Here is a 22,504-nt window from a genome sequence, read left to right on the forward strand (position 1 = left end):
GTAATAATGTTTTCTTTAAAGGTTTACTGAGAATGTATATTGGCTTTTTCTGGCTTTGATGGGAACAGTGATCAGTGAAAAACTCCTTTATTCAGCTCCCAGCTTCCTCATGTATCAGTGGTAAATGGAAGAACATAAGAAACAGGAATAGGAGTAGAGCATATGGCCCTTCGAATCTGCTCCACCATTCAGTGCTGTCATGGCTGACAGTACATTCGTGGCTGATCTTCTGCCTGAAATCCACCTTCATGCCTGCTCCACATATTCTTTGATCCCATGAGAGACCAAAAATCTTTCCATCTCAGCCTTAAATATACACAACAATAGAGCATTCACAATCCTCCTGGGTAGACAATTCCAAAGATTCATAACCTTCTGGGTGAAGAAATGTCTCCTTGTATCAATCCTAAACGATCAATCCCGTATACTGAGCCTAAGCCTTTCTGTTTTAGATTCCCCAGCCAGAGGTAACAATCTCTCAGTGTCTACCTGTCAAGTGCTTCGGAATCTTGTCTGTTTCAATAAGATCATCTCTCATTCTCCTAAGCTCAAGAGAGTATAGGCCAAATTTACTTAGCCTCTCATCATAGGACAATCCACTCGTCCAGGAACTAATCTAATGAACCTTTGTTGTACTGCTTCCACAACAAGAATATCCTTTATTAGGCATGGAGATCAAACCAGTCGACAATACTGCAGGTCTGGTATCACCAAAGCCCTATACCATTGTAGCTCAACTTCCGTATTGTTGTATTTCTATCCCCTTGCAATAAAGGCCAATATGCGATTTGCCTTCCTAATTGCTTGCAGTACCTGCATACTAACTCTTTGTTTCCTGTAAGACTACACTCAAGTTTCTCTGAATGTTAGCATTTAAAAGTTCATGCTTTGTAAAAAAAAAAAATCTGCTTTTCTGTTCTTACTAACAAAGTGAATAACCTCAGACTTCCCTACATTATGCTTCATCTGCCACCTTGTTCCCCACTCACTTAATCTAACTATATCTCTTTGCAGCCCCTTTGTGCCCTCTGAACGTACATACAAAAATATGAATTAGGAGCAGGAGTAGGCCACTCGGCCCTTCAAACCTGTTCCACCATTCAATAAGATCATGATTAATCTGATTGTAACCTCAACCCCATATTGCTGCCTATGCCCAATAACCTTTCACCCCCTTGTTAATGAAGAATCTATTTAGCTCTGCCTTAAAAATATCAAGGACTCTACTTCCACCACCTTTTGAAGAAGAAAGTTCCAAAGACTCTCTACCCCCGAGAGAAAAAAATTCTCCTCATCTCTGTTTTAAGTGAGCGACCCCTTATTTTTAAACAGTCACCCCTAGTTCGAGATTCTCCCACAAGAGGAAATATCCCTTCCACATCCACCCTGTCAGGACCCCTCAGGGATCTTAAATGTTTCAATCAAGTCGCTTCTTACTCTTCTAAACTCCAGCAGATACAAGCCTGTCCAATCTTTCCTCTTAAGACAACTTGCCGATTCCAGGTATTAGTCTGGTAAACCTTCTCTGAACTGCTCCTAACGCATTTACATCCTTCCTTAAATAAAGAAATGAGTACTGTACACAATACTCCAGATGTGGTCTCACCAGTGCCCTATACAACTGAAGCATAACCTCCCTACTTGTGTAACCAATTCCCCTCACAATGAACAATAACTTTCTATTAGCTTCGCTAATTACGTGCTGTACCTGCACACTAGTCTTTTGTGATTCATGCACTAGGACACCCCGATCCCTCTGAATCTCAGAGCTCTGCAGTCTGTCACCATTTAGATATTAAGCTTTTTTATTCTTCCTGCCAAAATGGACAATTTCCCTTTTGCCCTTATTATACTCAATTTGCCAGATCTTTGCCCACTCAGGTAACTCATCAATGGGAGCAATTGTCTGTGCCCACTGGTGTGTTTGGTGGCGTGAGCAGCTAATTTGGTGAGAAGGCGAAAAATCGTTTTCATGACGTTGTGAAACCAGTTTGCAATTGTCTGCTCAGCCCGTCAATGGCGGGCCCCATTTCCTGCCATCGGACATTGGGAACCTCATTGTAATACATCTGCGTATCATTATAAGGCTAGCCTGCCAGACTCATCCCCCCCCCCACCACCACCACCACCACCACCACCACCACCACCCCGGCACGCTGTATGATCCACCAATCACACCGACATGTTTCACAACAGCATATAAAAGGCATACACTTGGCGGGCTGCACTTCAAGGGGAGCTCGGAGGTGAATGCACAGTAATGTTGCCGAGCACCGGCAAGGGATGTCTGTTGGATTTCAAGGTTGAGGTGCGATGCGGAGCGGGTGGTGGGCAAAGGCAGCTCTGCGTTTGAAAATAGTGCACAAGCACATGCGGGGTAGGGGGTAGTGGGTGAGGGAAGTGGCCACGCAATAAGGAAACATTGTATAAAGTGACCATTCCTCTGCAGCTCAGACAGTTCAGGCGCAGCCACATTGATATAACTGGAATTGAGCCTCTAGCTGATCTGCCCATTCAAGCAATGTAGAGGCATGAAAGTGCCACCAAGTGTTCTAGAGCTTTTCACCCATTGGGCACAGGCTGAAAACTAATGAGCGTTTTAGTGGACAGCAGAACAGTTGGACGACTGGGCACGTTGTACAATCTCCTTGCTAAAGCTGGCTATGGAGCAGTCACTGGTGGAGGCGCTCAGAGCCCCATGCAATGTCATCATCCCATTTTGGACCAGTCTCCCCCATGGTTCAAGCTAGCAGTGCAGCCTTGCAGCGTGGGTTAGGAGAATGCCTGAGCTGAGAGCACAGCCTGCAGTCCAATGGGCAAAACTGCCGCCAATTGGTAAGGTGGAGTGGGGCAGAGGAAGGTGGAGTTTCGGGCAGCCATGCAGTGCACTTTTCTCTGGCCATCGAAGTGGTGGCCTGCACTCTCCGGGATGCGTTAAGGGGCCTTCAGACTTAACCAAGTGCAATTCTTAGTGCAACCCATTCTAACCTACACATCTCTTTCATCCTGCAGGAGAAGTACATCAGGATCAAGGAGCCAGCTGAACTAGCTGTATACCTCATAGCGTACAGAGAGCGAAGACGGCAGAGAGGAGAGCGACTGAGGTGCCTCACTGCGCAGAGGGAAGAGCAGCACCCTCTGGAAGAAGGAGCAGCTGGGACTGCCGCACACTCCACTGGAGATCCACAGCGAGCTGTTGCTGGTTGACACCTAGCTGGCCCAGGAGCTACACACTCAGCCTTTCATCCCTGCAGATGACTGAGAACCAGTGTCGCTGAAGATTGCACGTCTAGGGAACTGTTCTGTCACATCTGCCAGCTACTGCAGGATTTGGCACCACGGGGACATGGAGGGCATCCACTGCCAGTGGCCATGGTGCTCAATTTTTATGCCAATGGCTCCTTTCAGGGCTCCCCAGGTGACCTCTGTGGGATATCACAAGCTTCCACCCACAGATGCATCCATGAGGTCACGGATGCCATCTTAGCATACTCAGACAACTTTGTGCATTTCGCCCAGGGCCAGGAGTGCCAGAATGCAGGAGCAATTGGATTTGTCCAGATCTCAGATTTCCCACAGGTGCAGGGTGCCATCGACTGCACTCACGTGGCGCTCAGATCTCCGTCACAGCATGCAGTCAACTGCAAGGGTTTCCATTTGCTGAATATGCAGCTGGTTTGCGACCAGCACAAATGCATCCTGCAGGTCTGTGCACTGTTTCCAGGAAGCGTGCATGACTCCTACATTCTCAGTCACAGATCTCTGACATCTTCCAGGGTCCACAAAGGCTGCAGGGATGGCTCCTTGGGGACAAGGGCTACCTGCAGAGGACATGGCTGATGACACCCATGCAGCAGCCTCAGACTGCGGCAGAGCGAAAGTATAATGAGGCTCATGCTGCACCTTTCAGCTTGGTGGAGCAAACCATAGGGATGTTGAAAATGAGGTTCCTGTGCCTGTTGGAGCCTTGCAATATTGTCAACAGAGGGTGTCATGCATCATGGTTGCCTCCTGCGCCCTTTGCAGCACCAGGTTGTAACAGCTGGCTGAGGAGGAGATGCAGGAGCTGGAGGTATCCTCCGATGAGGAGGACAACGATGGCAATGAGGGCGAGAAGGCCCTTGAAGGTGATGATGACGGGAATGAAGCCCTTGCACTGGCCAGGCAAGGCAGACTTGCTCAGGAGGCTCTCATAGCTGTTGGATTTATGGAGGATGATGATGACATGCAGTGAGGAGACACCACAGATCCTCACATTGCATCTATGAACGTTTCACTCCAGTCTGGCTTATGGCAGCGCACATACTCTCTGTGATAATACTCCTGTCATGGAAGCGCAATGGAGTCCCTAATTGTTGCTTGATTGCAGGAGGATGATGCCGATATGCATTGAGGACACTCCATAGATCTTCACGTAGCCTCTGAGAATGTCTGACTGAATCTCTGGCTGAGGGCAACTCACTTGAGCTCTGTGTTCAGGGTCATACCATAGAGACAAAGCCATGAAACTTTAAAAGCATCTGATCCTTTGTCCACCTTCAGCACCAGACCCCTTCAGGAGCACAGTGTCACTGGTCACAGATGCTGAAGAGATGAGCCCAGCCTCACCTTAAAGGTATTGACAGCGCACCAGGAGAATATTCGTACACTGTGATGCCTGCCGACAACATTCTGGCAGCAATGAGAACCACCTCGGAGGTGCAGGCATTAGTAAGGTGCCCAAGGAGTATGAAGCCGGACCATCATTTTTGGTCTGAAGGCTGCACAAAGCACAGGGAAGAGGCCCTGTACTGAGACACCTGCCTTTATCTTGTGCAGAAATGTTTCACACCTGAGTGACATGAACACTGCTCATCAGAACAAGGAGCCATAGGCAGGGAGCCATTCGGGGGAGTTTATTGGCAATAGTGTACATCATATACAAGTGATTAACACTTGTGCTCAGGCTGAGCAACTGCATTTTCTTAACCTTCCTAACCCTGCTGCTATGTTTTGGTGCTCTCTGGACATCCACAGCATAGGTAGAGGCAGCCTGCAGATTGCTATGCTGACAGGCGTCCTCTGGAGGCCCGAGATTTGGAGGGCCCTGGCCTGCTTTTAGGGACCTGCTGAGTGCCAGTGGCACCCTCCTCGAGCTGTGGAATGGAGCTGCTGGGGTCACAGGAAGAGGGGATTCAATTGGGCTGGACAATCCCGGAGTCACCTGGGTGGGTGGCCCCGGGTGTGCACATGCTGAAGCTCCAGTCTATGGGTGCCCAAGGCCCCCCGGCTGACTCCTTGAGGAGAAAGGGTAGCTGGAGTGAGATTGAGCTGCCTGGCACCCCTTTTGCGTAAACACCTTTGGAGGCCAACTATGCTGTCAGCCCACACGGCAGTGCAGGAGCAATGTCCTGGACCAAGGTCTCCATGGCAGCCGCCATCCTATCAGTGTTGATCTCGGTGCATTGGCATGCGGGTGCCATTACCTCAGCCTGAAGGCAGACACACTCCTCCATTGTGCCTTGCAATTTGAGGAGTGCAGCGGACATCCCTTCCAGATGTTCCCGAGGTTGCCTTTGTAGCTCCAGCAACTGTGACAAGACCGAGTCCAGAGGCTTGTTATCTGACTTAGACTCAGCAAATTTTTGGCCTCCAGCAGTCCTCCGAGTGCTGGACACATGGGAAGTCCCTGCCGCCACCTGCTTTGAATCAGTAAGTGTGATGTGCTCACCAGATTGTGATCCCAAGGCTACTCCAAAGCTAGATCCCACTGAGGTGTGGCTCTGTGCTGGTGGAGGGTTAGGGTGATGGGACTTCAAAAAGGGTGCCTTCAGATTCCTCTTCAGAGGATTTTGGGGCTTGATTGGAGGCTCTGGGTCTTGGACTCAGTTGCCTGTTTTGCTGATGTGCCTGCGAATGCAAGGAGAGGTAATTAGTGCATGGCAGATCACATCACCCACAGCATGGTTGTCTGACAGATGTTGCAATGCTGGATCCTCACTTGGTAGAGTACCACTAACCTCACCATCAGCACAGGAATGGTCCAGATCCTTGCCAGCCAGCTGGATGGCTCAGTTTTCAGTCTGTGAGGACCTTTGTTTGAGGCATTTCTCCCTCTTTTTGTGCGAGCTGGTCCTGCATAAATGGAGATGAAGTGAGTGTAAGCAAGATGCCTGCCAGATGATAAGGTTGCCTGGCTTGTGTAGGTAGTGAGTGGTCCCAAGGATGGGATGAGGACAATGAAGGTGTGTGTGAGAGAGTGAATGGTCATGCCCCTTGAACTGGCAATGAGTGAGGGCCCTGTGGATGTGCAATGGGTTTGAGAATGTTAGAGTTGAGAGGGATGATAAGAGTGACTTACCCTGGCAGAATGGAGATCATTCATCCTCTTGCAGCACTGGATGGATGGCTGTCCTCTTTTGCAGGCCATTGGCGCTGACTACTGATACCCCTGCCTCCCAAGCCAGATTGGTGATGCTGGCTGCCCATTCTGCAGCCAGCACGGGAGTAGAGGACATCACAGCAAGCCTCCACTGTGTCCAAAAGGTCTTTGAGGGACACATCATTGAACCTGGGGCTGCCATCTTTTTGCCTTTCATTGATTGCCATGTCGTCTTTGCAGCAGTCATGGGCTGGAAGCACTGAGAGGTGTGCGCGTGACTGCACTTTACATATGCCAGCATGATGAAGTGGCGAGATGATGGCATGGCAGGTGAATGGGAACCCGCCTGTCATGGAAATGACGAGTTTTCCAGGAATGCATAATTAATGTGGTGGGTTTGGGATGATACCACATGAGAAGCCACCATTGCGGTCGGCGAGTAAAACGTTTTACCTGCCCGCTACCGCACTTTGTGCAAATTTGGGCTGGTTCCACCCCATGTCCCTTCCTCTTTGCGACTTCCTTCCTATTTTTGTGTCGTCAGCAAATTTAACAACCATTCCTTCGGCCCCTTTATGCAAGTCATTTATATGAATTATAAAAAGTTGAGGCCCCAGCACTGATCCTCATGGCACACCACTCATCACCCTCTGCCAACTGGAAAAAGACCCATTTAAGTCAACTCTTTGCGTCCTTTTAGCTAGCCAATCTATTCTTGTCAATATGTTACCCCAACACCATGGGTTTTTATTTTCTGGAATGACTTTTAATATGGCACTTTATCAAGTGCTTTCTGGAAATCTAAGTACAGTGTATCCACTGGTTCCCCTTTATCCGCAGCACATGTGACTCCTTCAAAGAACTCCAATAAATTGGTTAAACATAATTTCCCTTGTGCAAAACCATGTTAGCTCTGCCTGATTGCCTTGAATATTTTTAAATGCCCTGCTACTGAATCTTCAATAACTGCTTCTAACATTTTCCCTATGACAGATGTTAGGCTAACTGGCCTGTAGTTTCCTGTTCCCTGTCTTCCTTCCTTTTTGAATAAAGGAGGTAATATTTGCTATTTTTCTATGTAATGGAACCTTCCCCAAATCTAGGGAATTTTGGAAAATTAGAACCAGTGCATCAACTATCTCACTAGCCATTTCTTTCAAGACCTTAGGGTGAAGTCCATGCAGACCTGGGAATTTGTCAGCCCGCAGCCCCAACAATTTGCTCAATACCACTTCCCCGGTGAATGTAATTTTCCCAAATTCCTCCCTCCCTTCCATTTCCTGATTCACAGCTATTTCCGTGATGTTACTTGTGCCGTCTATAGTGAATACTGAAGCAAAATACCTGTTTCATTCTTCCACCATCTCCCTACTTTCCATTATCAATTTCCGAGACGCACATTCTATAGGATCAATACTCACTTTGTTAACTCTTTTCTTATTTAAGTATCTGTAGAAATTGTTACTATTCATCTTTATATTACTAGCTAGCTTTCTCTTGTACTCTAATTTTCCTTCCTTGTTAATCTTTTTGTCATTCTTTGCTGTTCTTTATATTCTTTCCTGATCTGCCACCCGTCTTTACGTAATTCTGTGCTTTTTCTTTAAGTTTAACACTACCTTTAACTTTTTTAGTTAACCACGGATGATGGGCCCTCCCCTTGGAATTTTTCTCTCATTGGAATGTATATATTCTGTGTATTCCGAAATATCCCTTTAAATGTCCGCCGCTGAACCTCTATTAACCTATCCCTTAACTTCATTTGTCAGTTCACTTTAGCTAGATCTGCTTTCATGCCCTCACAATTGCCCTTATTTAAGTTTAAAATACTAGTCTTGGACACACTCATTTCTCCCTCAAAATGAATATAAAATTCAATCATGTTATGATCACTGCTACCTAGGGGTACTTTCACTATGAGATTATCAATTAATCCTACCACATTGCATAATGCCAGGTCTAATATAGCCTGCTCTCTGGCTGGCTCCAAAACATGTTATTCTAAACAATCCTGAAAACATTCTGTGAACTCCTCATCGACGCTACCTTTGCCCATCTGATGTTTCCAGTCTATATGTACATTAAAATCCCCCATAATTATTGCTGTACCTTTCTGACAAGCTCCCATTACCTCTTCTTTTATACTCTGTCCTACTGTGTAGTTACAATTAGGGTGCCTGTACACCACTCCCAAAGTGACCTCTTGCCATCACCATTTCTCATCTCAACCCAAACCGCTTCTACGTCCTGGTTTCCTGAACTTAGGTCATCCCGCTCTAATGTGCTAATACCATAATTAATTAACAGAGTCACACCTCCACCTTTTCCTAATTTCCTGCCCTTCCTAAATGTCACGTACTCTTCAATATTCAGGTACCAATCTATGTCATCCTGTAGCCATGCCGTGTAATGGCTGTCAGATCGTCCTTATTTATTTCTATTTTCATCCTCCTCACAGCTTACATTCCTGCCTAGCTTTGCATCATCAGCAAACTTGGATGCATTATTCCTGGTCTTTTCGCCGTGTTGCTAATATAGATTGGAAATACGTAAGGCCCAAGCACTGATCTTTGTGGCACTCCACTGGTCACAGCCTGGCAACTTGAAATTGCCCTGTTTTTCCCTACTCTCTGCTTCCTGTCCATTAACCAATCTTTTATTCATGCTAATATGTTGCCCAAATTCCACAAGGTATGCCCAAGCACTGAGAATGAGATTTACTTCTACTTTGCTCTCATTTTATGATGCCTGTTCCATTGTCTAGGGAAAGTACATGCCTATATCTAGAGTGTGCTGTTGGAACTGAGATGACCATGATGTGGTGACATTATATATCCTGTTTCCTATCTGCTCCACTTCATTGCAGTCAAGCAGGTTACTCTCCATATAAAACAGCCATCTCAAAGAATTGACTCTTCACTGGGATATGGTTGCACAGTTGCTAAGACCCAAACAGAATTTCATTCAACCTAATACTTCATGTTAGCTTAGAGAATAATCATAAGCAGGCTAATGGAAAAGCAGAAAACTGCAGATGCTGGAAACCTGAAATAAAAACAGAAAATGCTGTTTAGGCCTCATGCGTGGAGAGAGAAACAGGGTTAATGGGCTGGCTCTTCGAGGCAGGTAGCAGGAGTCAGGAGCCACCTTGGCGCAAGGCAAGGCCTCAGGAGAAAATACCTGCAAAGGTGGGATTTTTGTTCTGGGGGATGGATGCTAATTGAAATTTGGCTGCCGTCTCTGGAAAGAATTTGGAGGTTGCCACGGGGTGCCAAGGTAGGCTGTTAGAAAGGCCTGCCATGGTGCTCTGGGACTTCATCCCAATTAAAATAAAATAAATATAATAAAAAATAAGCCTTACCCCCTGCCACACAATCCCCATCCCCCATCCATGCCAGCTCATGGCTCCTGATACCTTCCATGCTAACCTATGCCCCCACCTACCCCACATAGCCCATCAAACCCTCCATTCCAATCTAGGGCACTTCCATGCCCATTCACTCAGTATACACTCTATACAAAACCACTGAGCCCTAGAGTAATAATAGATTGTGTGAAAAAGCTTTTAAAAAAGCATTCATTCATTAAAAAATGCTTTTACTACTGCCCTGTAAAAGTGTCAATCATCCAGACTATTTAAAGTTGATTGGGCTGAGCCCAGACATCCGTTACCCTGCTGACATAGAGGCGTCCCAGGTAAAACAAGTGCTTTCAGTTTCTGTTGCTCATACCTTAGAGGGTCTGAACAATGTGTTTGGATCCTTGGACGGTGTGGAGAGAAGTGATAAAAGGGGAGGTGTTAAATCTTCTGCATTTGCTTGGAAACATACCATGGTAAGGGGACAGGGTGTTGGGGATGACCGAGAAGTGGATCAGAGTATCGTGCATGGAACACTCCCTTCAGAATGTTAAAAGGAGAGGGAGGGGAAGATGTGTCTGGTGATGGCATCACGCTAAAGGTAGTGGAATTGGCAGAAAATGATCCGTTGAATACGAAGGCTGGTAGAGCGGAAGGTAAGGACAAGGGTAACCCTATAGTGGTCCTGAGAGGAAGAGGTGAAAGCAGAAGGGTGGGAAATGTGGTGGGATTAGCCGAGGGCCCTGTCAACCAAGGTGCGGGATCAGGAGTGGATATGTTGAAGATAAAAGAAGACACCTCAGAAGCACTGTTGTGGAAGATTGCATCACCGGAACAAATAAGATGAAGGGAATGGGAGAATGGAATGCAGCCTTTACAGGGTGTAGGATGTGAAAGAGTGTAGTTGAGGTAGGTATGCACTTACAATGAACATTAGTTGATAGCCTATCATTTAAAATCGAGACCGAGAAGTCAAGGAAGGGAAGAGTCAGAGATTCAGTGTGAGCGGAGGACCCTGGGGCAGGCAGTCAGCAGCACCTAGAGGAGAGTGTGAGGGAGGAGGAGAGTTACCTGGATACTGTGTTTCAGGAGGCAGTCAGGCCCCTAGATTAATTACATCAAATTTGGACCATGGCCAGGGACTGGAGGATGTGACTGAGAGTGAGGCAGGTATGGGGATCCAAAATTTAGCTTTGGAGGAGCCTCAGCCAGTGCCTTTGTCCAATAGCTCCAAGGTCCTTGCTCCCGCTGTGGACGAGGACACAGACTGCAGGGAAGATGAGCGAACTGACCACAGCACTGGTACAGAGTGCCATTCACGTGGGGGGAGAAAAGAGAAATGTAGTAGTAATATGGGATAACATAGCTGGGGGAAGAGATACTGCTCTCCGCAGCAAAGACAGAGAGTCCCCAAGACTCTGTTGCTTACCTGGTGCCAAGGTTAAGGACATCCTTTCTAGGCTGGAGAGGAATTTAGAGCGGGAGGTGAAGGATCCAGTTGTCCTGGTCCACGTAGGTATCAATGACACAGGTAGGACTAAGAAAGAGGTGCTGCTGAGGGACTAAGAGCAGCTTGAAGCTAAGTTTAAAAACCAGAACCACAAAGGTAATAATCTCGGATTATTACCTGAGCCACGTGCAAATTGGCGTAGGGTAAATAAGATTAAAGAGGTAAATGCATGGCTCAAAGATTGGTGTTGGAGAAATGGGTTCTGATTCATAGGGCACTGGCACCAGTACTGTGGAAGGAGAGAGCTTGGGGTGGGCCTCATTTGAACCATGCTAGGACCAGTGTCCTGCCAAATCGTATAACTTAGGGTTGCAGGTAGGACTATAAACTAATTAGCGGGGTGGAGTTTTGAAAAAAAAAATCCAAAAAAAAAATGAGAGCAGAGGTGCAGGGTAGAGAGGAGGCCACTGATAATCAAAGTGTGTCAGGAAGGGGCAGAAAATGTAAGGGGAAGAGTCGCAGCAGAAATCAGAACCAGACTGAGCAATAATGGTAAAAAGTCAAAATTTAAGGCTCTTTATCTGAATGGTGCAGCATTTGTAACAAGATAGATGATTTGATGACACAAATAGAAATAAATGAATATGACTCGATAGCAATTACAGAGACGTGGTTGCAGGGTGACCAAGACTGGGAACTCAATATTCAAGGGTATTCGACGTTCCAGAAAAATAAGCAAAAAGAAAAAGGAGGCCAGATAGATAAAGGACGGCATCAGTGTAGTGATGAGGAGTGATAAAGGAGCAATAGATCGTGATGTGGAATCAGTTTGGGTGGCAATAAGGAATAGCAAAGGGATAGAAGTCACAGGTGGGAGTTGTTACAGGCCCCGAAGAGTTGCCTCACTGTAGGACAAAGTATAAATTGAGAAATAATGGAGGCGTATAAGAAGGGCACTACAATTGTCATGGGTGATTTTAATCTGGACAAATCAGAGTGGCAGGGGTAACATGGAAGACGAATTTGTAGAGTGCAACAGGAATTGTTTCTTAGAGCAATACATTGCAGAACCTACCCAGGAACAGGCTAGTTTAGACCTAGTAATGTGTAATGCGGTGGGATTAACGAGATATCGTAGTTAAGGATCCTCTAGAGAGTAGCGATCATAACATGGCAGAATTTCAAATTTCAAAGCAACTCTGGCCTCAAACCAGTGTCCTCAACTTAAATAAGGGCAATTACAGAGGTATGAAGAAAAAGTTGTCTAAAGCAGGTAGGGAAAATAGACTAAAGGGGAGGTCAGTGAATGAGCAGTGGCAGACATTTAAGCAGAAATTTCATGACGCTCAGCAAAAATTTATCCCGGTTAAAAAGAAGGATTCGATGAGAAGGATAAACCACCATGGTTAACAAAGGTGGTCAAGGAGAGTATCCAATCAAAAACCAAGGCATACAAAGTGGTGAAAACTAGTGATGGTCCAGAAGATTGGGAATATTTAGGAACCAGCAGCGGATGACTAAAAAGCCAATAAAGAGAGAGAAAATTGATTACGAATGCAAATTGGCAAGAAATATAAAAACAAACAGCAAGAGCTTCTATGGGTATATAAAAAGAGAGTAGCTAAAGTGAGCATGGGACCCTTGGAGGATGCGACTGGAGAATTGATAACGGGGAACAAGGAAATGGGAGATAACTTAAACCAATATTTTGCATCGGTCTTCACAGTGGAGGACACTATAAACATCCCAAAGATATCAGATTAGCAAGGAGCTAACGGAAGGAAAGATCTTGTAACAGCCTCTATCATAAGGGACAAAGTATTTGACAAACTAATGGAACTAAAGGCAGACAGGTTGCCAGGACCTGATGGCCTGCATCCAAGGACTTCAGAGGGAGTGGCTGCAGAGCTAATGGAGGCATTGGTCAAATTATTCCAGAATTCACTGGATTCTAGGAGGGTCCCAGTGCAATGTAAGACTGCTAATGTTCAAGAAGGGAGGGAGACAAAAAGAAGGAAACAATAGGCCAGTCAGCCTAACATCTGCCATTGGGGAAATGCTAGAGTCCATTATTAAGGAAGAAATAGGACATTTAGAAAAGCTTAATGCAATCAAACAGAGTCAGCAAGGTTTTGTGAAGGGGAAATCATATATGACAAATTTACTAGAGTTCTTTGAAGATATAACAAGCAGAGTTGTTAAAGGGAACCGGTAGATGTAGTGTATTTGGATTTCCAGAAAGCATTCGGTAAAGTGCCACATAAAAGGCTATTGCACAAGATAGGGGCTCACAGTATTGGGGATAATGTATTGGCATTGTTGAGGATTATTTAACACTCAGAAGACAGAGAGTCGGGATTAACGGGTCTTTTTCCGGTTGGAAGGATGTAATTAGCAGAGTGCCACAAGGATTTGTCCTGGGGTCTCAATTATTTACTATCTATATGAATGACTTGGAGGAGGGGGTAGACTGTATCCAAATTTGGTGATGATACAAAAGTAGGTGGAGGGCATGTTGTGATGAGGACATAAGGAATCTGCAAGGGGACATAGGTTGAGTGGGCAAAAACTTGGCAGTTGGAGTTTAATGTCGGAAACTGTGAGGTCATGCACTTTGGTAGGAAGAATCAAAAGGAAGACTATTATTTAAATGGAGAGAGATTCCAAAAAAAGTGCAGCACAGAGGGATCTGGTGTTCTTGTGCATGAAACACAAAAAGCTAGCATGCAACTGCAGCAAGTAATTAAGAAGGCAAACGGAATTTTGGCCTGTATTGCTAGGGGTTGGAGTTTAAAAATAGGGACGTCTTGTTACAACTGTACAGGGTGTTGGTGAGGCCCCACCTAGCGTACTGTGTACAATTTTGGTCCCCTTATTTAAGAAAGGATATACTGGTATTCAAGGCAGTTCAAAAGAGATTCACTAATCTGATTCCTGAGATGAAGGGGTTGATTTATCAAGAATGACTAAACAGGTTAGGCCTTTATTCATTAGAGTATAGAAGAATGAGGGGTGATCTTATTGAAACATACAAGATTCTGAGGGGGCTTGATAGGGTAGATGTTGAAAAGATGTTTCCACTAGTGGGAGAATCTCAAACCTGGAGACATAGTTACAGAATAAGGGGACACTCGTTTAAAACTGAGATGCAACGGAATTTCTTCTCTCAGAGTAGTGAATGTCTGGAATTCTCTATCCCAGAGAGTCCTAGAGGCTAGATCACTGAAAGTATTTAAAGAGGAGTTAGATAAGATTTTTGAAATACCGGGAAGTTGAGGGCTATGAGGAGCAGGGATGAAAGAGGAGTTGAGGCCTAGGGCAGATCAGCCATGATCTTATTGAATGGCAAGGCTGGCCTGAGGGGCCAAATGGCCTACTCCTGCTCCTATTTCTTATGTCTTTATGTGAAACTGAGAGAAGGGTAGAAATTAGAAACAAAGTTGATGAAGCTTTTCAATTCAGGATGAGAGCAGAACACGGCGCTGATAGAGTCATCAATGTACTAGAAAAAGAATTAAGGGAGGGGCCAGAGTAAGACTGAAACAAGAAATGTTCGACACAAAAAGACAGGCATGGCTGGGACCCATACACGTACCCATAGCAACACCTTTTATTTGAAGGAAGTGAGCGGAGTTGAAGGAGAAACTGTGCAGAATAAGAATAAGTTCAACCAGGCAGAGGAGGGTGTTGGTGAATGGGAACTCGTTAGGCCTCTGTTCGAGGAAGAAACGGAGAGCTCTCAGATCATCTGCTGGAGGATAGAAGTGTAGAGAGATTGGATGTCCGTGGTAAACAGGACACAATTAGGGCCAGGGAACAGGAAACTTTTAATGTGATGGAGGGCATCAGAAGAGTTACGGATATCGATAGGAAGAGACTGGACAAGCTCGCCACAGATTCCCACTTCATTGTTCCCCCCAACTCCGTACAACTTGCTTCCACTTCCTTTCCAAGACCCATAAACAGACTGCCTTGATAGACCTATCCTTTCAGCCTGTTCCTGCCCCACTGAACTGATTTCACTCTACCTTGACTCTGTTTTTTCTCCCCTTATCCAGTGGACCTCGACTCATTGAAAACTTGGCCCAACTCCATGAAAATTGCAGAGGACTAGGATATCCTATCCCCACAATGGAACTGGCCAGGTCAGGAGTGCAGGGTGCCTGCTTTTGACCCGAACTAGCCTGCACTCTTAAAACTAATTTCTGAAATTTGGAAACCCTGGGAATGGGGTCAGGAATTATGGAATCTGATCCCAGTTGCTATTTTTAAAGAGCTCCTGAGTCATCCTGACTCAGTGAAAATCCACCTCATCTCTACATTTTATTATATGAATTATTTTAGAAATATTCTGATAAAATGCGGAATTCATGTTAAAATTCTAATTTCTCATTAACCTTCCAGGTACAACTGCATCAGGGACAGCTCCTACAAACGTGGCATCTGTAATCACCGGCCTGTCTTCTGCAGTTTCTACGTCATCAGTCACTTCTCCATCTCTAACCCCTTCACCATCAGCATCCATTTCAGTGACTGAGTCATCTAGCAGCAGTGATGCAAATACCACACAGTCAACCTCAACTGGCTTAGTAAACCCTCTGTGCACAAGCCAAATCACGGTGTCAGCATCTGGACTGCAGACGGGTGCCACTGCGCTACAAGCAGCAGCTGCACAGGTATCCACTGGTGCTGGCCTTGCCACCAATCCAGGCCTAGCTGCCATGGCTGCTGCTGCAGGACTAGCCAATCCTGGCCTCATGTCAGCCCCTCAGTTTGCAGCTGGGTAAGTTTTCACTGCAATCTATGATTGATGGATTACATTATTAATATGTCTGTGAATATGTGAATTTTTAATCTATAATATTTCATAGTAAACCATCAAATAAAGGCTTCATCTGCACATTGCGGAGAGCTGAATTATTCAAGTATCATGGAAAAATTAGTTTTGACCCCTCACAAATAAAATAAGTACTTTGATAAATAGGTTGTTATATTACAAATGTGATGTGAAATAATTTTTCCTCACCTTTTCAGCCTCCATGTACATATAAATGGTTTGCGTCATGCTACTTGGAGAATCATCTGGGGTATTGTCCTGTCAATAAGCTTGATCCAACAGTCAACTGATATTTTTCATTTTGAAAGGCTTAATCATATAGAATTGAGAACATCAGGGATGATATTTAGATTTGGAATGATTAAAGAAGCAGTCTCGACCCATATCCAAAAATAATTGAAGGGATCGGAGCAAGAAGGCATTACAAATTTTATATAGCATGCCTATTATTTTTCTTGTGACACCTGCAACAAATGTCTCTTATTTCCCACACAAACAAAAGCTTGAATTTATCATTTCCTGGCCTTATGTTTTTTTCAAAGTGGTTGCAAATTTCTTCTGTAGTTTCAGTACTAACTTTTACCAAGTTTATCAAGTTTCTTGTGGTTTCCTTGCAAAATTCCATTTACCGCTGTCCTTGATAGTCAACTTTTGCATTTTACTTAAATCAGAGAAAATGTGGTCGGTCAACTTTGCCTTGCTCACTGGCTAAGTTGCATTACGCCACAAGTAGTTCCCAGTGACTGATGCAAGTGATGCACTTTGAAATGTGGAAGCCTGCATAAAACTTGAACACAGGCTAAATGCTGTAGACTTGTTTTCTGAAGGATGTTCTAGATTCCTCGTTGCATGTTGACTCTGAACATTATGATTTTAATCCTATAACAATCAGAGAAGATTTGTTTTGGCCAATAAGCTACAGCAATAGGGGTCTCCACCTTCCTCAGAAAGTGAGGTTCGCCAGCTCATTTACTTTTTCTGGGACAAAAAATGAAGTTAACTTAAATTTTAAGAATGATGCTCAGTTAACTTATTAATTAAAACTAAGAACACCTGCATGCTATAGCACAGATAAAAATATAGGAAATTTCTCAATTTTTAAAGCTTTTGACTGTCCATTAAATTGATAATGTTTTAGAAGTTCAATTAAGGCATGCTACACTTTTAAAATAAATAAATATTGAGAGTCTCATTTTATTTTATTGAGTCACTTGGTAGTACAGAACTTGAATATTGCTGAAAAACGAAGCATGTTGCCTAAGCTTTTTGTCTTGTAATCAGGACAAATGCAAGAATGCCAAAGTTTAAACAATCAGACAATTTATACTCCAGGAGAAAGGGTACTGCTTGATTGGTATCGATTCTGATTGGCCACGGTGTTGCCACAGGCCTGTGACCTTTCATCAGAACTGAGAAAAGTTAGGAATGCTTGAGCAAGCAAAAGGGAAGGTTGGGAAGAGGGACAAAAGGCCAGAAAGAGGGCAAGGGGAACGTATCCTGGTTCTGGGAGGGAGGGGAAAGGGGTGAGAACAGAAGTGCGTGAAATAGAAGGTGCATTATCGAGGGCCCTGACAACTACATTAGGGGGTGTGCTCCCTTCTAGTTTTAGGAAGACCAAATGCAGACTGGGTGATCACTTTGCAGGATACCTCCATTCAGTATGCAGGCGTGAGCTTCCTGTTGCCTATAATTTTATTTCTCTACCTTGTCTCCACTCTGACCTTTCTGGCCTTGGTTTGCTGCAGTATTCCAATGAACCTTAATGTAAGCTCGAGGAACAGTAATTCATCTTTCAGCTGGGCCCTTCACAGCCTTTTGGACTCAACACTGCGTTCAACAATTTCTGATAATAACATCTGCCCCCATTTTGTTTTGAGTCCTTTTGTTGGTTCATTTTTTTTCTCTTGTTTCTAATTTGTTTACTTTGCATTTGGATGGCTGCTATCCTGCCATTCACACCTCCTCTAGGCACATTTTGTTTTTTTACTGTCCCATTATCACTCCCTTTGGCTTTCCACTATGAAATATATTGTCATTTAATCTGTCCTACCCTCTACCCTATCATAGATCTTCCCTTTAGTTGTCCTTCCCACCCTCCCCCATTTTGCTTGCTCAAAAGCTATTGAATTTCAAACTTTTCTCAGTTCTGATGAGAGGTCACAGACCTGAAAATTTAACTCTGTTTCTTTCTCCACAGATGCTGCCAGACCTGCTGTGTGTTTCCAGCATTTTCTGTTTTTATTTTAGATCACTAGAATCCATAGTATTTTGCCTTTGCGTTTATTGGGGCCTATTCAGTCAATAAAGTTATGTAATATTAACATGAGAGCAAACTGTTTCCTCATCTTGTATAGTTGGTGTTTCAGGGAAGGCAGTCAGTATTTGAGGCGATTCATCAAAGGTGAAACATCACCATTCTTGAAGTGAACTGATGCCACCACCTTCCAACTGTCAATTTTCTAAATGTGTCTGGACATGGCAATAGTGCCTGGTGTACATCTGAGTTTTATAACTTTGCAGTTGTTGTCGCATGCATATTGGGTTTATTCAGTGACGTGGTTGAATCTTTAAAAGGGCCTTGTAATTTCTGGAAAGAAGCCAAGATAATTGTTCAAGAGTGGGGAGGTCACACGTGTAAATTGTTGGAGTGATGTTGTTCACATGAATTCTCTCATAACAGTTCAAGTGCTCTGACCAAACCCAGTGAATAATTCTATTTATTTCTTGTTTATATAAAATTTATAACCATCATTATAAGGGTATGTCGGCATAGGGGCTATGTTGCTTGACAGATAACCCAAACACCTGGGTAAATGATCCAGAGACATGAGTTCAAATCCTATCACAGAAGCCGAGGAATTTAAATTCAGTTAATTAATTAATTAGGAATGGCAAAGCTGGTGTGATTAATGGTAACCATGAATGCTCCAAATTTTTGGAAAAGCTCATTTGATTTACGAATGCCCTTTGAGGAGGATAAATCTGCCATCCCTACCCAATCTAGCCACTTGTGACACCAGATGCTTAGCAATGTGATTGACTCTTAACTACCTTCTGAAATGGCATAGCAAGCTGCTCAGTTGCGTCAAAACTGCAATGAAAACCTATCATAAGAATATAATCAACAAACCATCTGGCATCTATCTATGCACTGGATTCGGACATGAGAAAGGCACATGACTGCAGTGGTTCAAAAAGGTGGCTCACCACCACATTCTCAAAGACATCTGGGGACACTAGCATCCCCTGAATAAAAAATTGTAATTAGTTCATGAATGCAGAGCAAATAGAGAAAATCATGACAGCATTTGAAACTGGAGCTGGTTACTAGATTAGTTATCTTATCCAAAGCCATTAAAATAGCCAATGGACTTACTTCTTTACTGCTACCGCACAAAAATAAGTTCATAATTTCTGTTGCATTGTGATATATGTTTAATATTATGCAGTTCAGGGAGCATAAATATTTTCCGGAAAAATGATCTAAGTAAATAAACCCAAAATCAACTTGTTTTTCATTTTTGCAGAGGTGCCTTACTAAGTCTGAATCCAGGGAGTCTTGGTGGTGCTCTCGGTCCAGCATTAATGAGTAATAGCACACTGGCAACTATTCAAGGTCAGTAACTACAGCAACCTCTGTATCCACTATATACTTTAACAAACGAACCTTTTGTAGAATGTGCCCTAACCAATGCTTTGAAGTTGAAGGAAAAATGACGTACTACATAAAGCTTCAAAATGTTTTATATTTAATGAATGGTAATGTCTTATGCCTTGATATGCTTTAAAACTATAACAAAGCATCATATGTGGAAAAATTGCTTTTGGTATTGGTGTTCATGTTGTGAAATATTTCTAAAGTTAGAAAGGGATCCAAAATTCTTCATCATTTGAGAAAGAATTAGTTCTGACTTTGTAATAAATCAAATATTAAGAGCAATCTAAAAATTACTTTGCTAATCCGCAAGACAGAAATGTTCTCTACATTAACATGTGACATGTAAGACTGCTAGTTCCTTTCATATCTTGGTGAAACTTCGCAAAGGGTTACTGGAAACATTAGGTTAATCTAACAAGGTACAAAACTGGCATAAAATGACAAGCTCACTGTTTCGGTATCCTACAAAGCGATGACCAAAAGATCCAGTCCCCCTCAGAGGATGGCCAGTCCAAATAAATATTCAGAATCTTCCGAAGAGCTCAAGCCTATCCTGTGCTAGAAGTCATGATCGAATATTATTTTCCAGTACCTTAGAGTAGCCGTAAACTGAGTGCACTGTAAACAGTGTAAAAGTTTGGAATTTGGTTTGAGTGGGAACTTAGTTCAGAGGAGGAAAGAGGTGCTGCTTTTTGTCTTCAATACTTGTGGTTCATGCTGCAGGTAAGTATTTAACTTGACCTAATTTAAGTTATAAGTAGGTTAAGTAATTGGTTTAAAAGTTATATGCTGAGTGGATACATGAAGATCTAGTAATTAAATAAATAAAGCAAGTTTAGATGGGGATCAGAGTGGTGGTGATGTACCACAGCTGCAGCCTGTGGGAGTTTGAGGAGAGCTTTGTGATTAGGACAACCACATGTGCAGTAGTGCCTGCATCTCAAGGGACTTCAGCTCAGAGTTGGTGATTTGGAGTATGAGGTGCAGCCATTGCAGGGCATCCAGGAGGGGGAGTGTTACCTGGACCTTTTCATGCAGGATGCACCCACGCCCTTTACGTTAAAAAGTGGCATAGGCCTGATTACTACTCATGTAACTAGTGTGATTGTGAGTTAGTCGGACAAGGGGGCCCAGGTATAGTGCCAGAAGAGAATCTGTTTTTGCCCTTATCCAACTGACGCAAGGTTCTTGGTGCCAGTGTGAATGAGGGAAAAGCCTGTGGGTTGGAAGAGCTAACTGACCATCACACTTTGGTACAGGAGGCCTTTCAAGTGAGGGATTTGAAAAGGAATGTTATAGTGGTAAGGGCAGTATAGTCTAGGAATAGATATTGTTCTCTGCGGCCACAATTGGGAGTTCTGAAAGTTGTGTTGCCTACCTGGTTCCAGGATTGCAGCTGGAGAAGCATTTGGAGCTGGGGAGGGTATCTAATTGTCATGGACCATATAGAAATCAATGGCACAAGTAGTACAAGGAATCAGGTTCTGCTGGAGGATTTGAGAAGCTAATTCTTTTTTTGTTTGTAAGATGTGGGCATAGATGCCAAGGCAGTATTTATTGCCCATCCCTAATGCCCCTGAGAAATTGGTGATGAACCAATACCTTGAACCACTGCGATCTTTGTGTAGGTACTGCAATCATCATGTTATGGAGGTAAGTGGAGTTGAGGTCAAACATCAGCCATGATCTTATTGAATGTCAGAGCAGGCTCAATTACCCCACATGGGTACTCCTGTTACTGTTTCTCGTGTTCTTATTCTGAAGCTATACTTTTGTCTGTCTTCAGTTGCTTTAATCCCTGTGGAATATAACTCATTGCAAGGGACAACATAAAAACTCTGAAAAATAGAAATAACAACATTAATTGCTCCCACGTGGGATGCAGGCTGGCTCCTGTATGGTGGTCCTTAAAGTGGCATAACTAACTTAGTGAGAGTGGAAGGGGTGGAAAATTAACCTGGAACCTGTTGACCTATGATGGTACCTAATAGCATTTGAACTAATGGGTGAAATTATATGTTCTTCATTTAGCCTCCATCCGCAAAACCACATAGGCTTCCCATTGGGAGAATACTTGAGGCATTGTTCTTAAAAGAAAATCTAATGAACTTGTCTTGGCCAGTACAAATCTCTTCTCTTTTAGAAAAAGAACTTTTTTGTAGTTTCCCATATATGTAAAGGCTTCAACAATTCTTGGAAATCAATCCTCCCTCCAGATTATTATTCCTCTGAAATTTCCCCGCCTCTTCTTCCAACCTTAGCCCTTGGCATATTTTCACGATCCCCTCTGACCATCCTCTCTTTGACCCCAAACGATCATGCCTCATCTTCATCCTTTCCACTCCCACCTCAATGTATTTCAAGCTTGGTCCAAAGCTGAGCTCTTCTTTGATCACCTTCATCTCCATACCCACCCCTTTGGTCAGGAGTTTTTATTTATTCTTTCATGGGATATGGGCATCACTGGCAAGGCCAGCATGTATTGCCCATCCCTAATTGCCTTGAAGTGAGTGACTTGCTGGGCTATTTTAGAGGGCAGTTAAGAGTCAACCACATTGCTGTGGATCTGGAGTTACCTGTAGGCCTGACCAGGTAAGGATGGCAGATTTTGTTTCCTTCCCCCACTCCATTTCTCCAATTTTCAGAATTCTCATTCCACTTGGACTCCTCCCTCTGGCCTTTTATCCTGTCTAGATATTTTTTATTGAGAGCTTCTCTGTGGCATCAGCCATCTCAATTTCTCTGCTCCCCTCACTTGCTCTAGCCATCTCCCTATGAACTTACAGTTCTCCATTCTTTCAGGTCCAACCCCAACATTGTCATGAAACAAGCTGACAAGG

At 43.9% G+C, this 22,504-nt stretch overlaps 1 protein-coding gene across 9 annotated transcripts in view; it reads left to right on the forward strand.

The window, feature by feature from the left end:
• LOC121290366 (POU domain, class 2, transcription factor 1-like) overlaps nucleotides 1-22,504 on the forward strand; it is a 260,691-nt gene that overhangs the window by 183,006 nt on the left and 55,181 nt on the right. For all 9 annotated transcript variants that reach the window (XR_005945788.1, XM_041210746.1, XM_041210750.1 and 6 more), the window contains 2 exons: nucleotides 15,574-15,952; nucleotides 19,534-19,622. Coding sequence is in view for 8 of the 9 variants with exons in the window: in XM_041210746.1 (XP_041066680.1) it covers nucleotides 15,574-15,952; nucleotides 19,534-19,622 (468 nt within the window). In the remaining variant the exon portion in view is untranslated. The remainder of the gene's footprint in view (nucleotides 1-15,573; nucleotides 15,953-19,533; nucleotides 19,623-22,504) is intronic.

This window comes from Carcharodon carcharias, chromosome 18 (genome assembly GCF_017639515.1).
Source record: "Carcharodon carcharias isolate sCarCar2 chromosome 18, sCarCar2.pri, whole genome shotgun sequence".
Taxonomy (NCBI): domain Eukaryota; kingdom Metazoa; phylum Chordata; class Chondrichthyes; order Lamniformes; family Lamnidae; genus Carcharodon; species Carcharodon carcharias.